Source organism: Papaver somniferum, chromosome 10 (genome assembly GCF_003573695.1).
Source record: "Papaver somniferum cultivar HN1 chromosome 10, ASM357369v1, whole genome shotgun sequence".
In the NCBI taxonomy this organism is placed as follows: domain Eukaryota; kingdom Viridiplantae; phylum Streptophyta; class Magnoliopsida; order Ranunculales; family Papaveraceae; genus Papaver; species Papaver somniferum.
Window position 1 is genome coordinate 33,366,294 of NC_039367.1, and position 15,903 is coordinate 33,382,196.

General features: G+C 32.8%; 1 protein-coding gene and 2 long non-coding RNA genes across 3 annotated transcripts; 1 reads left to right on the forward strand and 2 right to left on the reverse strand.

The window, feature by feature from the left end:
* The first annotated feature begins 3,295 nt into the window (after positions 1-3,295).
* On the forward strand, positions 3,296-4,527 carry LOC113317653. Its single transcript, XR_003343812.1, has 3 exons — positions 3,296-3,507; positions 3,854-4,046; positions 4,267-4,527. It is a non-coding gene; the product is annotated as an uncharacterized LOC113317653 (long non-coding RNA).
* A 1,266-nt stretch (positions 4,528-5,793) lies between these two features.
* Positions 5,794-7,558, reverse strand: LOC113316874. Its single transcript, XR_003343056.1, has 3 exons — positions 6,902-7,558; positions 6,766-6,813; positions 5,794-6,655 (listed from the first exon to the last, which is right to left on the reverse strand). It is a non-coding gene; the product is annotated as an uncharacterized LOC113316874 (long non-coding RNA).
* A 3,016-nt stretch (positions 7,559-10,574) lies between these two features.
* On the reverse strand, positions 10,575-11,861 carry LOC113315506. Its single transcript, XM_026563776.1, has one exon. It carries the CDS (start codon positions 11,859-11,861, stop codon positions 10,575-10,577), a length of 1,287 nt encoding a protein of 428 aa, XP_026419561.1.
* Between the last annotated feature and the right edge of the window lie 4,042 nt (positions 11,862-15,903).

A 15,903-nucleotide genomic window follows, 5' to 3' on the forward strand; every position in this document is an offset into this window, starting at 1 on the left:
TATTCTCCTTAATGTAAAGGAAATACCATGAAACGAAGGAGTTTCATAAAATTAGGGAATTTTCATGAGATGATGGAAATAATATAAAAAAATGAGGAATCGTGAGGTGTGGGACCGGCCACGGCTAGGGCATGACCAGCCGGCTAGGTGCCCGGTCCCGCGACACCTTTTCCCTATTTTATTTGACCAAAGCATGGAAACCCTAAATTTCTCTCAAATGAGAGAGTTTTCTCAAATGAAGGAAACCCATTAAATGAGGGAGGAAATAAGTTAAAATAGATAAAATAAGAGGGGACCGGCCGGCCGGCTAGCTAGTGGGCCGAGCGGGACCGGTCACACGTCCCGGTTTATTTTATGGTTATCTCATTATTTCCATGGGACGCTCGTTCGTCCATATTTTGACCGTTCGTTCGTTCGTCTATTTGGATGCTCATCTGTGCATTATTTGTCATGCATTTGCACCATTTTTCGAGGCTTACTCGATGGTAACTCAGATGCCTGCACATCAAATATTTATTACTAACCCATGGAATTCTGCTGGGATAACCATAAATTGAAGTAACGAAATATTATTAATATTTTTTAGGAATTCAGTTGATGAATCTTGCAATTAGAAATATTAATTGACGTGAAATATTTATTACTAACCCATGGATTCTGCTGGGAATGACCATGAGTTGAAGTAACGAAATATTATTAATATTTTCTAGGAATTCAGTTGATGAATCTTGCGACTAGAAATATTAATTGTGGTGAAATATTTATTACTAACCCTTGGATTAGGATGGGAATGACCATGAGTTGAAGTAACGAAATATTATTAATACTTTTTAAGAATTCAGTTGATGAATCTTGTGACTAGAAATATTAATTGACACAAAATATTTATTACTAACCCATGAATTCTACTGGGCATGAGCATGACTTGAAGTAACGAAATATTATTAATATTTTCTAGGAATTCAGTTGATGATCTTGCGACTAGAAGTATTGATTGACGCGAAATATTTATTACTAACCCATGGATTCTGCTGGGAATGACCATGAGTTGAAGTAACAAAATATTCTTAATATTTTCTAGGAATTCAGTTAATGAATCTTGCGACTAGAAATATTAATTAATAGCTTTATACTAGCAGGCATGCTAGGAGCACTATAAACATTCAAAAATCGAGGTATGAGCTAGCTGGAGCAGGACGCTCGATCTGAATATTCCTCGTAAAGTCAGGAAACATTGCGACGGCTTGAAAACGTTGGAGCTCTATACTAGTGAAAAATACATTAGGAGCCGTCAACCATTACGATTCTTTACGAGGTGATCACTGAAATTGCGCAGTAATATGATGTGATCTCAGTTGAAGACTACATGCATATATATGCTCTGAGTAGTAGTATACTCGATCAGAGGCTTTTGAAGATATTCCGAGAGACAGTACGCTCGATCAGAAATGTGGCATGAGCTTTCACGCTTTAATGATAAATGATCCTCTGACAGCTGGGTCGAGAATATACAGGTTACAATTTTACCCTTGTCAAAAATCCACCGTCCACAAGTTGTAATCCAAAATGTGGGAGAGAGGAAGTGAAGTGTACTTGGTCAACTAAAACGTGCCTGCAGCTTTAATTTAACTTGTTTTCTTTTTATTTATCCCATCTATTAGCTCAAGACGTAATGTTAAAAGAAACAAAAACCATACATTGATTTCTTCTAACCGGAAAAATTAGACCTCTGATTCTAATTCCGGGTCTAAAGAAAATAGGGGAAAAGACTGCATATAATCTAAAATTTCGTCTTTATTGTTGATCAAGAACAGTTGGAAATGTTTGATTCATACCTTGGAAATGTTACAGTGAAGGAAAAAACGTTGATAAAGAAGAAAAGAGTGTCTGTAACATCGATCCTTACATGCTGAAGAAACTCGTGCTTAGCTTCTGTAAGAAGCACAAAAAATCTTTGGAGATGCAAGCTTCTTTTATGTTCTTCTTGCCATAATGCTTAGAGCTGCCAATGTCGGAACCGGTGCTTAAGTATGACCATCAAATGAACTTAAACATTACACTGCAAATAAATCAAAGTCAAAAAAATCAAATAAAAGATGCGGTTATATAAAAAAGTGCATACAAGTTGAGATGTAAGTGAAATTCAACGGATGCAACAGTCACGAGAAGTCCAAATAGAGAGACTACAGCTGGGCATGTTACGGATTAATGATATACTACTTAGAGCTTCAGCTGAAAAACCAAGAACAATGGCCATGGCCATAAAAATATGAATACACAAAAGTATTTTAGTTACCAAGACCTTTAAATCTGCAGACATGAATTGGCCGAGTAAGCTTTCTCTCCCCCACGTTTTGTTTACACCTGTACCGCCATGTCATCTGAGTGGTGAATAGAACTGTGAAGGGTGAGGTGAATAGCATTACCGTTTTCTATGTCCAATTTTTTATTCTTGCTTTTAGTTTCGTATCAGGATTTCTAAGGTTAACCATTTCTAATTGTACACAATTTTGTTTTAACTTTGCAGGCCAAGTTAATCTCTCTGCAACAAGTGATATTCAGAGTTTGCTTTTGATCTACATTCTGTTTTAATTTTGTCCCGGGTTTAGTCTAAGTTTTTGCTTATTTAACATTGACTGAATTAAGTGCAGATTTTGTTGTTTTGTGATTGCAACTTGCATTAAAAATAAATCTTTATGTTATCTATCGCCTCATTCAGTTTACCCATTTTTTAACCTTCAGCCGTAAAGGTCCTGTGCTGTTAACTATGGGTAAGCTGAATGAATTGCACACAGAAGATGCACATGTTTTCAAAGACTTGCATGTTGGCTATTGATGGTGAGGAGCCCCTTTGAATCAAACTATGTTATTATTGCAATAAGTGGCGTGAGTATATTGGATTTGTCCAATTCAACGCAGGTTGGTAAGAAAATAATGAGAATTGATGGTAATTTCAGAACTGTATACGATGAATTGGAATACATAATTTCAATTCTTTGTAGTTTGAACGTCATTATCTGTATACTTGATTGAAAAAATATGCACTTAAATTATGATTCTAATTGCGTGAAATATGAGGTTGGCATGCATGACTTCAATTGAATGATATTTTTGTTAAACTCAAGGATAGGCATGCGCGTGCTTTTGCCATAAATGGGGGAAAGAGATATGCAAGGTAATGTGATTTGGTGAGATGTGGTAGTTTTAGTGTTTAATAGTGGTTGTTATGGAATCTCTTAATATTAATTAATTAATTAATTTACAGCAAATTCATGTGCATCTCATCAACATAAAATGTATATTAGGTTCACTGATGAGATTGTAGCTTTGGAATTAGGTTCAATTTATGTTAAATTGTATGCTCATTATTTCCAAATCATTCTTTTTAAGAGATATAGGCATGCATGACAAGAAATGGTTTTTAAAACTTCAAAGTTTTTTCCTTTTTGATTTGTAACAGGCTTGGGGATTCAATATATTCTTATATTTTTGTGTGATGACAATAAGGTAATGCACCTGCTCATCTTCTATGATTGTTTTTGTTTCCATTCCATCATCCTTCCTTTGAAAAGCTCTTCCTCAAATACCTTTTCACTTATAGTTTTTTTGGATCAAAGTAAAAGGTGTTACATTCACCAACAACTTAGTTTTAGAGCATCTGATCAGGGACCAGATGCTCTTAAGGAGATGTTAATTAGAACCTTATAACATTATTCATTTGCCTTCCACTAAAATTTGCATTATCCTAAAATCTCAAGTATTTCATCTAAATATTTATGGTTTTGCATTGCTTTGCCTATAAAGAGAAAAGTTTCGATTGGGATTCCTAAAATTCATTTTTGGTTCTCGGTAGGAAGATGAACGGGTTTGAACATGAGATGTCTACACCAAAAAAGAATAATTCATCAAGTACCAGCAAGCATGGTACACATGGTTACCAAAACGAGCAACGGACGTAACTAAAGAGCTAGATGTATTAGTAGAGAATATTGACAAGGATACCGAATCTGTTATTCTGGGTTCTGGGAAGTCATGGGTTCAGGAAGGTATGTGTTTAATGGCAAACCGTGTTTTTGAGTTAGACTAATGGACTTGCACATTTACCAGCACTGTTAACATTGTTTTGATTGCCATTATTTTTGGAGGCCTTCTTTATACTGGTGTTTAATTTTAAGGGTCGATCAATAATGTAAAAGTGAATAGATTAACATGAAACACTTTTATGGAAAGGGTAGATTAAAAGGTTGATACAATTTTTCTTTTCAGGTGTTGTGTTAATTCAAGCAGTGAACTACTTCAAATATATTGGTGATGCTAAGGGGTGGCGCAAAGTCCAGACAAGGAAGCTATGGACATATGTCATTTCATGTATTATCATAATCTTTCAGCGGTCACTTCAAGCATACGTTTTTACAGAAAAACTTGGTTGCATAATCCTTACCTCTATTGAGTTTGAATACGACCATTACTCCTCTAGGAACTAAATTAAGAATTACAATTGAGATTTTTAAAGTTGTTTTTTGCTAAGTTTATAAAAGTTTACAATTCAATATTTTTGTGTTTTTTCTAGAGTACTTTTTTGACTACTAGATTAACTTCTCTTCATTACACTAGAATTTGTTTATGATTTATAATTAAAAAATAGTCTTAGAATCCAACTAAGTTGACAAAAGGGCGTATATAGTTGAGGTAGGATCCGTTGAAGTGACATAATCTTGACATTTTAACGTCAGTTTTTCTATTAAATCCAATAGGTAATGAATTTGAAGCTAATTTTTTGGTGACATGTTCTTCTTGTAAATATCTACACTCCAACCAAAAATGAGAGTATTCCGCAATGTATAAGACCCCCATCCACCATTTTGAATATCAACCGTTGAAGATTAACGGTTGAAATTAAAATTTGTAGATAGTGAAGTTTCGTATTTCGGAATAGTCTCATTTTTGGTAAGAATATAGAGTTTTATATGAGGAACATGTATTAGCTTCAAATTCATTGTCGTTTGGATTTTTTCGAAAAAATGGTGTCACCATGTCATGATAATGTCATTCTAACCGTGTCATCCGATCCTTCACCTGTATAGTTATCCAACTAATTTTTTGTTTTGTTACACTTTCTTTTTTCCTTTGTAGCATAGCATTATAGTTTACCATAATTTGTTCCCTTTGTAGAATAGCAGCATAGTTTATCCAAGTCATAATTTGTTCATGTCGAAATATTAGAACCCATATAACCATGTAAGAGTGTTGTGCTCCTTAAAATACAATTCTTTAAGCAAACCTATTAATCTAAGCTAACAATAGAGCCTGGATTTATTAAGTTAAAACTCTAAAGAATTATTGAATAAGCCAAATGGCAAAATTTATACATTAAATAAGGTCCAGTACTAAGAATTTTTTCAAAGATGTCAAATTGGGTATATTTATGAATGCTTCTTCAGGTATAGAACAATAAAAGATTTCTTCCTCTCATCCACTAATAAAGGCGTAGAATGAGTGTTTTCGATTTTGATATTAGCGGTGTTTTTGAATTTTTTCTAGATTCAGGCATCTGACTGTGGAAACATGAAAAATAGACTCTTAACCTTGAACTATCTTTTTCATATATATGCTTAAGTTTATTCAAGGTTAATACTTTAAAACCAAAAGTTAAGGGAAAATTAATGAGAGGATGGTAGTAAGATTGATAATAGTTCATTTTAATGAGAAAGGGTAAGATATATATACAAATCACGGCAATAAACCCAAAATAAAATCGTTATTTTTTAGTAAAAAATGGTTGGGATTGTACCATTGTAAAACTCGACCCACAATAATGGTGTCTGATAACTAAACTAAGAAAAACCAGAGAATTGTTCTATTTAGTTTCTGTACGCATATTGATAACATCATGCTATACAACGGTATGCATTTTGAGTAAATAATGACACAACTGATAATAAACAAATAATCCGTTCAAAACTTTTGCCTATCTAATTCAAGAAATGAAAGACTCCCTCATAGTTTCCGTTAATACCGCGAAGAATGACAACGGGTCCAGCATGAAAATCCCCATAAATTATTTTTGTATCTCCAACTTATGGCCTATATCTGTAGAATTTTTTTATAGTTATACCTCGCACAAATAATACCTTAACATCACCTTGTTGTTTCTTTTTTCTTGCTCAAGCATCAGACAATCTAAGAAAGCTGTTAAATTTATTCCAAAGTAAGATACAACCAATCATTTTGGTATTACTGAATATAAATGGTTTCTAGAGTGGTATGACCAAAAAGACAATCTTCATGCATTACTTCGTTCAGTATGTGTCGTAATTTTACCCGAGTCTTTTACCATCAAGTATGAGTTTGTACTTTCTTCATCTGATCATACTTTTGAAGGATACCTCTTTTGAAGAACTGTATTCGTTTTTTTTCTCAAATACTTCACATGTTCATCACGAACGAAGAGCTAATGCATCTTAAAATATCCACATAAATCATAAAAAGAGAACGTAGACGAATCAATCTTGTACCTCTTATATTCTAATTATTGGTGGAATGGCTTCACAATTAAGATGCTCTAATCTTGCACCTATTTACTTTAATTTCGTTCTAATAACCTTCCACAATTACTTTTAGGAAATTTAGTCAATTAATATATGTTAAAGATAACCTAATAAAAATGAAGAATGAGGTTAGGATTTACCAAAAGAAAATAGGATGCAGCTTTTATCATTTTCAGTAAAAATAAATAAATCAATGGAGAACATAGTTAGGGTTTACCTAAAGAAAATAAAATGTTGTTGTTCATCATTTCAGAAAAAATCGAACCTTAAATCAAAATAAACAAACCAAACAACAATTAGAACGAAATTAACAATCAAGGCAAAGTAAACGGCTCCATGTGCAGGGAAAATACCTTTTTTTTCTCGAAGACCATTGTTAATCTCATCGTTTTCAATTGAGCAAAAAAAATCATCTTCTTCTTAGTTGGCTGCTTCAAACAAAAAAAAAGTTCTTCTTGGTTGTTTCCAAAAACTGATAAGTGTTCTTTTGTTCTTAAAATGATTTTGCAAATCATCAGGTGTTGAGTTGCAGTCATTATAATCCCAGAAGCACGAAAAAGAATTTAGGTATATAGTCCTGCAATTTGCTATAAAACATAATGAATCCTAACTGGGTAAAAACATTTACCACGAAAAAAAATGAGATCATGCCCTTGCTGCAACGTTTTATATAGAGAAGTATCCAAGGATAAATTTTCCAATAAGAAAATATCTCGAAATAGTAAAAAAAATCTTTGCAACATCAGCGAAAGGCGTCATCACCAATGAAAGTTTATTCTAGGCAGGAAATACAATATAATAAAACAAAGCAAAAAACTAAAAAATCAAAAGAATTGAAGTATTTTAAAAAAATCCATACATACAACCAGAAAATTAACACCAAGAAAAAGAAAAGAAGCAATCGAATGCATTTTTTAAGATACCTGCAAAACAAATAATAAACAAATATCAGACAACAAACTCTAAATTGAAAAAGAAATAAAATTCGAGCAAGAAGCAACCCAAAGAAAATGAGGTTTAGCTTTTGCTCAACCGCCTTATATCGAAACTGGATCCTACTAAAACTCCAAAAGGACTATTTTATGGAAATAATGTGGATCGAAATCAAAACATATTTGAGCATATCTATTTTTGTGGCACCTTTTTATAACGTTTTTGTTCTCCCATTTTAACTTTTTTACTTAATACCATGTATTTCTTATCAGAAACTTCTAGCAGCGACTTTGTATTTTGACCATAGGACAGGACTGATGATTAATTATTTTTTTTTCTTGCGAAAGAAGGAATCTTCAACTTATCTCTAATTTAATTTTATAAGTATTTTACATTTTAATCATTGATCTAAATTTAATTTAAACGTTTTTTATTTGCTTAAGTATTTTTTATAAGGGAACGTCGGACATCTTTTATGATCAGTTTAATTTTTTGATGAAACATGATGGATATACTAATATGATTTTATTTCAATTTTCTTTATGAATTTTTTATGTTATACTTGAGTATGATTAAATATATATAAAATTATGTTTTGACATATTTTTGGCTTGGCAAAGTATAGTATTGTATAATACATGGAAGTAGTTGTTCCCATCCTAAATATAGGAAGGCCCGTGGAACTATTAAAATGGCAATATAGGAAGGCTTGTGGAACTATTAAAATGGCACGTGGACGAAAGTTGTTTTATTTGGCGTTTATGTTGATGATTCGTCGTCGGTAACTCAGACAATCACAGTTAAGAAGTAACTTTATGTTTTTAGCTACCATAAAATATCACAATTGGAAACAAAGTTTGTTTTCGTCCACACTAAAATACACAAAATGATATCATCAACTTGAAGTGATTTTTAACTGCCATAAGATCCTTTAAGAAAAAATCTACCATGAGATACATCATTTTTATACTGTCATCTCATGTGGCTCCTGTGGCTGAATACTCGTTATAACAGCTACCCGGTCTGTAACTGATTCAACATAAGATGCCTATGCTTCAAAAGAAAAAAAAAGAAAAAAAAAAGCTTAAGATGTTGTATTCACAACCTCGAGTACGTAGTACATACAAACATTCTCGATTCATTAATTAGGAACTTTCAGTTATATATGTTTATCGATTATAATTTACACATTGATCGAAGGGACATTTTCTTTTCCCAAGCACCTAATCCTGGAGCATCCCAAATGATGAAATTATACTAACACCAGCCAATTTTGAAAGTTGGAAAATATGCACGCAAAGTTTCTTGGGTGAGAACTACGTGTTGCAAATTTGAAGATGAGCAATCATATGTATATGAAAAATCATATTGCTATTATAGTATGAAACATTGAGGGGAGGAGCCACTGCTGTAGTGCTACTCCACGAAAAAGTCCATCCAACTGTACCCGAGAAATTTGTGAGCTCATGAAAATATAAGCCAACAAATATTTAAACCTTAGTTCCTCAAAATAGCACTAAAAATAAGAAAATATGATATGGGAAAATATGATAATGATTGAACCAATGCATAAATCCAAATTCAACTTCTGCTAAAAATATACTCTTTCCGTCCCATTATTAAGTGATCTAGTTCAAGTTTGCACAATTTTTAAGGAAAGCAAGGGAAAAAATACTTTTAAACATTTTTTACAATTATACCCTTATGAATATTAACTAGTGAAATTTTGAATGATTTATCCGTCAAACTACACCATGGATGTTCGCAAACTTCATACCATTGAAAAACATTTTAAAACACCTACATAACGAATATAAACATGCCTATCAAATTATGCATATTTCTTATATTTCTTATAATCAACTAAAAGGATAATTTTAGATATATCTCCTTATTTAGTGATATAGGTCACCTAATAGTGGGACTAAATCTAAAAGCAAATACGTCACTTAATAGTGGGACGATGGAAGTAGTAAAATTTAAGAATATTCGAGTGAGTGTGTAATATACAAAACTAAACCAAACAAACATAGGAAATAAGATAAAACGATTCCATTACAAAATGGTGAATTGGGCTTAATTTTGTATCAACGGATCAAATAAAACCCTAAAAAAAACACCTAAGAAAAAAGGAAATAAAAGAAATAGAAACTGATTCGCTTACATTATGGTCCTTATGCGAAGGCCTCCAACACATGGGTTTAGAAGTAATACCATGAACATGAAGCTTCAAAAGATCTAATACTACACCGCTGCAGCCATTAGAAACAATAAAAAACAAAATAGATCAGACAAAAAATATTAAACAAGACACCGAAGAAAAGAAAAACCCAACAAAACCCGTAAGGGAAAAAGCATTTTCCATTTCCATAACATATCAGGATTTGCCGATCTGGATGGGCATCTGTCAACATATGCTTTGATATCTCTTCCATAAGTTGTTGGAAAAATCCTCCACTTTCGTCGATATACTTCAAGTGGTATCATTAGATCCCACGGTTTCTCTGAAAAGAAGGAAACGGGAATATATATATATATTTTCCATATATATTCAGATTATGGTGCTAATAAAAAAAAATACTACGTAATAGCAAAGTTCTTGATCAGATTGTTTAAACCACACACCAACAACACAGAAAATGAAAAAAAAAAAGAACTTCTCATCCCGTATGAAAAGGGATTAAAGTCTCCCAAACAAAAACAACACCTCATAGGTAAAGGAATGAAAAAATATTAAGTTCATTACCCTTATCCCATCCGCCCAGGAGTTTCCTGATTTTATTAGTTGATTTTTTTTTTTTTTGCTAGGAAAATATGATTTCATTACTAATGAGAAATTACAGTTTGAGGGAGAAAATATGGGTAGTTATTAGCATCCCATTCTCCTGAAGTTTTCATAATTCTACTGTGTTTTGTAGCTATGTCTGCTAAACTATTAAGATGTCTTTTGAGATGAATAAATCCCAGATGAAGAGTATCTTTAAGAAGGAAAAGACAATCCTCTAAAACTGAGAAGGAAGTCCAACTAGTTTGGCCTTTGATGTTATTCAAATAAGCCATAATGTTTTTGGCATCCTTTATAATATAAAATTTCTAAAAGTTATTCTTCTTAATCCAACTTGCAGCCTCCAGAATTGCTGCACTTTCATCTGCTTCAGAACATGAGCTCATTTCTGAGACTAGTTTGCAACCCTTGAATTCACCTGAAGAATTTATAGCCACAATGCCAACACCAGAGTCATTAGAATTATTGTCAAAAGAAGCATCACAGTAGATAAGAAGACAATTCTGTGAAACAGAGTCAAGAAAACTAGAATCATTAACAATAGCCACATTGGTGATATTTGGCACAGGAACGGGGGTAAGTGCATTGATAGTTTCATCCACAATCCTTAAGGCATTTCTAGCTGTAATCTGAGAATTTAAGTGTTTGTTATCAAACAATTTTGAGCAACTGTATTTCCATATACACCAGGCAGTAGTTAGAACATTAACTGATTTATCTTGCAGAGTTTTGGTAACAAGCCACTTAGAAATCCAGTTCTTAATACTGATATTGGAATCAGAATCCTGCAAAACAGAGTGACTAACAACAAGAATATTTGACCAGACATTTTTAGCAAAAGAACAGTGAAATAGCATATGTTCAATGGTTTCAGAAGCACCAGAGTTACAAGATTTGCACCTTTCATCATGATTGTGATTGAGTCTAGCTAATTTGTGACCTGCAGGTAAAATATTCTCAAAAATTTTCCAAATGAACAATCGTGTTCTAGGCAAGATTTGAGATTTCCAAAGAGCCTTATGAGTATCAAAATCAGGGTTGGGACTAGAATTATGAGGCAGTTCATTATCTAGCAGTTTATAAACATATTTGACAGTTAGGATACCATTTTTATTGTAATTCCAGATTAAAGTGTCACTACCAGAAGTTGGAATTCTCATACTGCAAATTTTCATATTGTTTTCACTAGTGAATAAGGACTCTATTAGCTCTGTCTTACAATTTTTAGACTCATGGTTGATAAACTCAGCAACTTTGTAGTTCGGGTTTGGGTAACTAACACACAAAGGTTGGGAAGAGTTTTGAATCCATTTTTCTGAAAAAGCATTAACTGTACTACCATCTTTGATGTCCCAATGAGCATGCTGTTTTAGGATATCAAGACCATTAAAAATGCTAGACCAAGCCCAAGACATAGACCAGGGTTTCTTGTAATGGAGAGGATGATAGTTCTTAAAGTACTTACACCTAAGAATTTGGACCCACATATCATTAGGAGAATGTATAAGTAGCCAAGATGTTTTTGTAAGAAGGGCTAAGTTCATCTTTTTCAGATTCCTAAAACCCAGTCCACCCTGGAGTTTATGAGTACACATTTTCTCCCATTTTCTAAAATAGTATCCCTTGTGACCATTCCCCCCCCCCCCCCCCCCCCCCCACCCCACCCCCCACCAAAGTCTCTTTGAGACTTCTCCATTTTGTTGATGATATTATCTGGGAGAAGGAAAGAGTTCATATGATAGTTAGAAGAAGATTTTAAAGTGTGTTGAACAAGTATGGATCTACCTGATTGAGCTAATTGTTTACCTTTCCATTTAGACACTCTAGAATCATGGTGAGTGTTTAGATGGGACATACTCTCATTCATATTTTTAGTGATAAAGAGAGGTATACCTAGGTATTTCTCATTGAGTTCTATCGTTCTAACATTCATAGATCTAAAAAGAGACATACAATGATTAGACTGAACATTCTTGCTGAAAAAACATGCAGATTTCTCAAAATTTATCATCTGTCATGAGATACTACTAAAATATATAATCAAATCCATAAGGTTACTAGAATCAGCATGAGTATCCTTAGTGAAATGCAGGCAATCATTTGCAAAGAGAAGATAGGATATGCTAGGAGCTTCCTTGGTGACTTTTGAACCATGAATTAGGTTAGAAAGTTCAGCATATTTGAGATATCGAGAAAATGATTCCATGCACAATATAAACAGATAAGGAGATAGGGTGTCTCCTTGTCTTAGTCCTCTAGTAGGACAAAAGGAAGTGCAGGGGGAACCATTCAAAAGAATTGAGATATTAGTGGTACTTATACGCTTAGAGATAAGTTGGCACCAATAATATGAAAAGCCAAATTTCTTAAGAATTGAAATAAGGAAGGGCCATTCTACTTTATCAAACGACTTAGAGATGTCAACTTTAAGGCCCATGATGCCATATCTATTCCTTTTTGTTTTCATAGAATGAACTAGCTCATGGGATATCACTATATTGTTTTGAATATTTCTACCAGGTACATAAGCATCCTGATATGGTGATATTATTTTGTCTAGCAATGGTTTCATTCTATTAACAAGGATCTTTGAGATTATTTTATAACTAGAATTGTAGAGAGACATAGGCCTGAAATCAGCAGGATTAGTAGGCTTATTCACCTTAGGAATCAAAGAAATAAATGTGTGGTTCATTTCTTTTAGAAATGTTTAGAGTCAAAGAAACTTTTGACAGAATTTAAAACATCTTGCTCAAGAAAATTAAGATTTTGTTTATAAAATCCAGGGGGAACCCATCTGGACCAGGAGCAGTCCAATGGTTATCATTGTACTAAAATCCAGGGGGAACCCATTTGCTTAATAGTATTTCTAATCTCATCAAGATTAATAGGACTCAAAAGCTTATCATTGTCCTCGTTAGTGATACATCTGTCTATGCAATTCAAAAATCATCATTCAAAGTAGGATTTGTGGTAGTAAAGATACTCTTAAAATGAGAGACAAGAAGGTCTTCAAGAAAATCTCTATCCTTAGACCAAAGTCCATTTGCAAGTTTTAAAGCACTAATATGGTTGAAGTGTCTTCTTCTATTAACATATAGATGATAATAAGAAGTATTTCTATCATAATTTTTAATAAAATCAATACTAGATTTTTGAGCATAAAAGGATTCTTGAGTTTTTTTGAGCTAACTCAAGACTATGTTCAACTTCCCTTATGTCCTCATTGTTCTGAATAAAATATATTTTATTAGTTGACATACCAATAGCAAAAACAGCGCAAAGAAGTTTAACTCGTCGCTAACCCGTCTACTATCTTCCGGGGAAAGGTATCACCATCAATTGCGATACACACAAATAACAAAAAAATCCTGAAATCACAAAATGCACCACTTTACTATTCCATACCTCGTGCGATCCTATTATCATTGCCACCAAGTTCCAAAAAGCAATATCAATCCTCATGACCTCCTATTGCCGCAACCATTAGAAGCAACTATTAACCTCTCGAGGAACATACTGCAAGGTAAACAACAAAGAAAAGTCAGACAACAATTACAAAGCCCTAAATCCAGAGAAACCTGAAAAAGAAAGATGCAGCGTGCAACAAATAATAAAATCTGGCCTAGCTCAAGTGCTTTAAATATTGAGCCACCGACCTTAGAGTTTCTACAATAAAATATTTTATTTTGGAGATAATATCAAAAATAATATCAAATCATTTCTCAAAATTTATGTAATTTTATAATTAGTCATCGTATTTTTGGATAGCTGCAATATTTTCGCCGGAGAAGATATCGTGCATCTTGCACACGTTTAGGAATATATATTTATTTTTTATGGAATGGACAATATTAAGAAAAATAATATAGCCAGCCATATTTCTACTACCGTTAGTTATTAAATAATATTTTTTAAATAAGGAAAATAATATTTTCAAGATTTTGTTTACATTTTTTTTGTTTTTTAATTAATTATCAATTATTAACCATGAAATAATATTTTTTTAATAAGGAAAATAATATGCAAGGTTTTTGTTTACATTTTTTATGTTTTTTTAGTTATAGAAAAAAAAAATTTAGAAAAATAATTTTTGGAAATCATAATTTCTTGAGTGCTTGTTTGTCTGTATTAGCGCAATTTGTTGTTTTGTATTAGCTTTATTCAAATCATAATTTTTGTTCCAAATCATTCATACAGATTAATAAAAAAAATCTAACTGATATGCGGGACCACCAACAAAGATTTGCGGAAAAGAGATTCATGATCAGGCCAATCAAGTTTTGCAGAATAGAGATTTATGATCGGGCTAATCAGTTTTTTTTTTGAAATTTTATTTTTTCTCGATTTAATTTATAGTTTGGGAATGTAATTAGGAAAATAACATTTTTTGTGTATGTAACGGACACTGGACACTTGATGATCATTTGATCCATTTTTTTCATCAGGTGATGATCATTCAATTATTTTTTCATCACGTGATGATCATTCGATTTATTTTTTTGAATATCACGATGGAATCGTGATTTGATATATTATTGGCATGTTAGGAGATTTTCAAGATTTTGTTATGGGAGGCAAGAAAAAGACTTTTCAAGATTTTGTTATTTTATTTTTAGAAAAAACATTATTCTATTGGTTAAAATAAATATTTAATCACTAAAAAAAAGTAAATGGTGGGGTCAGAATCAACCAGAAGCTAGAATCAACCAGAAGCGAAAATTCAGAATTAACATGGAGCTCCAGTAAATGAGAACGCTCCAAAAAAACTCTGTTATTATATAGAGAATTAGTACATTGGTTAGCTAGCGGTCCCAAAATATTATCGGCAACTGTGGGTGGCTCAACCTCAGCTGGAAACTACATGAAGATAAAAGGCTTCTTGTTTCAGTATGGCGTTTCTTCATTTAATAAGGAAATGAAGGTTCATGTGAAAAAACGTGATGTTTAAATCAATGTTGTCTATGTTACTATGGTTTTTTCTTTCAGTAGATTAAGCTTAAGGGTTGGTGATTTCGATGACTGTGCTTTTCCGAAGATGCAACCTCAACACTCAACGAACCAATCCTCAATTGTGGCAATGCACCCGCCATTCGTAATCAAAAGCAGGACCTCCCCCCCTTCCTAGATATGTTGTCGTGACACATCTACTACTCATGAGGTGAATAGAAGGCAGCAGGAACCCATATTTATAGTTCTATCATGAGCTGTTGCGCTCATCATCCGTAACTTGTTTTTGGACCGTTACACACAACCAGTTTTAGAAGACTTCTCATTAGGGTACCGAAGGAGATCTGAAACTTCATACTTTACTGAATTTTTACTTTTCTTTAGATTACACTAAAACTTGTTCCCAGTACTATCTCATTTTCGAATTTATCACGTTATACTATTTTATTCGTCAAGGTTTTATCCCTATGGGTTTTCCTTGTCAAGGTTTTAAATAGGAAACACATGCGTGTCCAACACCGTATTACTCTGGGGAAACTCGTTGTTTTATATCTTTTGTTTTTGTTCTTTCTCTTGTAATAAATGATAATTAAATTTCCGTATCAAAAAAAAAACTCAACTGGAGTAACCTTTGCAATTCCCTTGGTATTTTGCGTCCACAGATAAGTTAACTTTGTATTTTTAGGG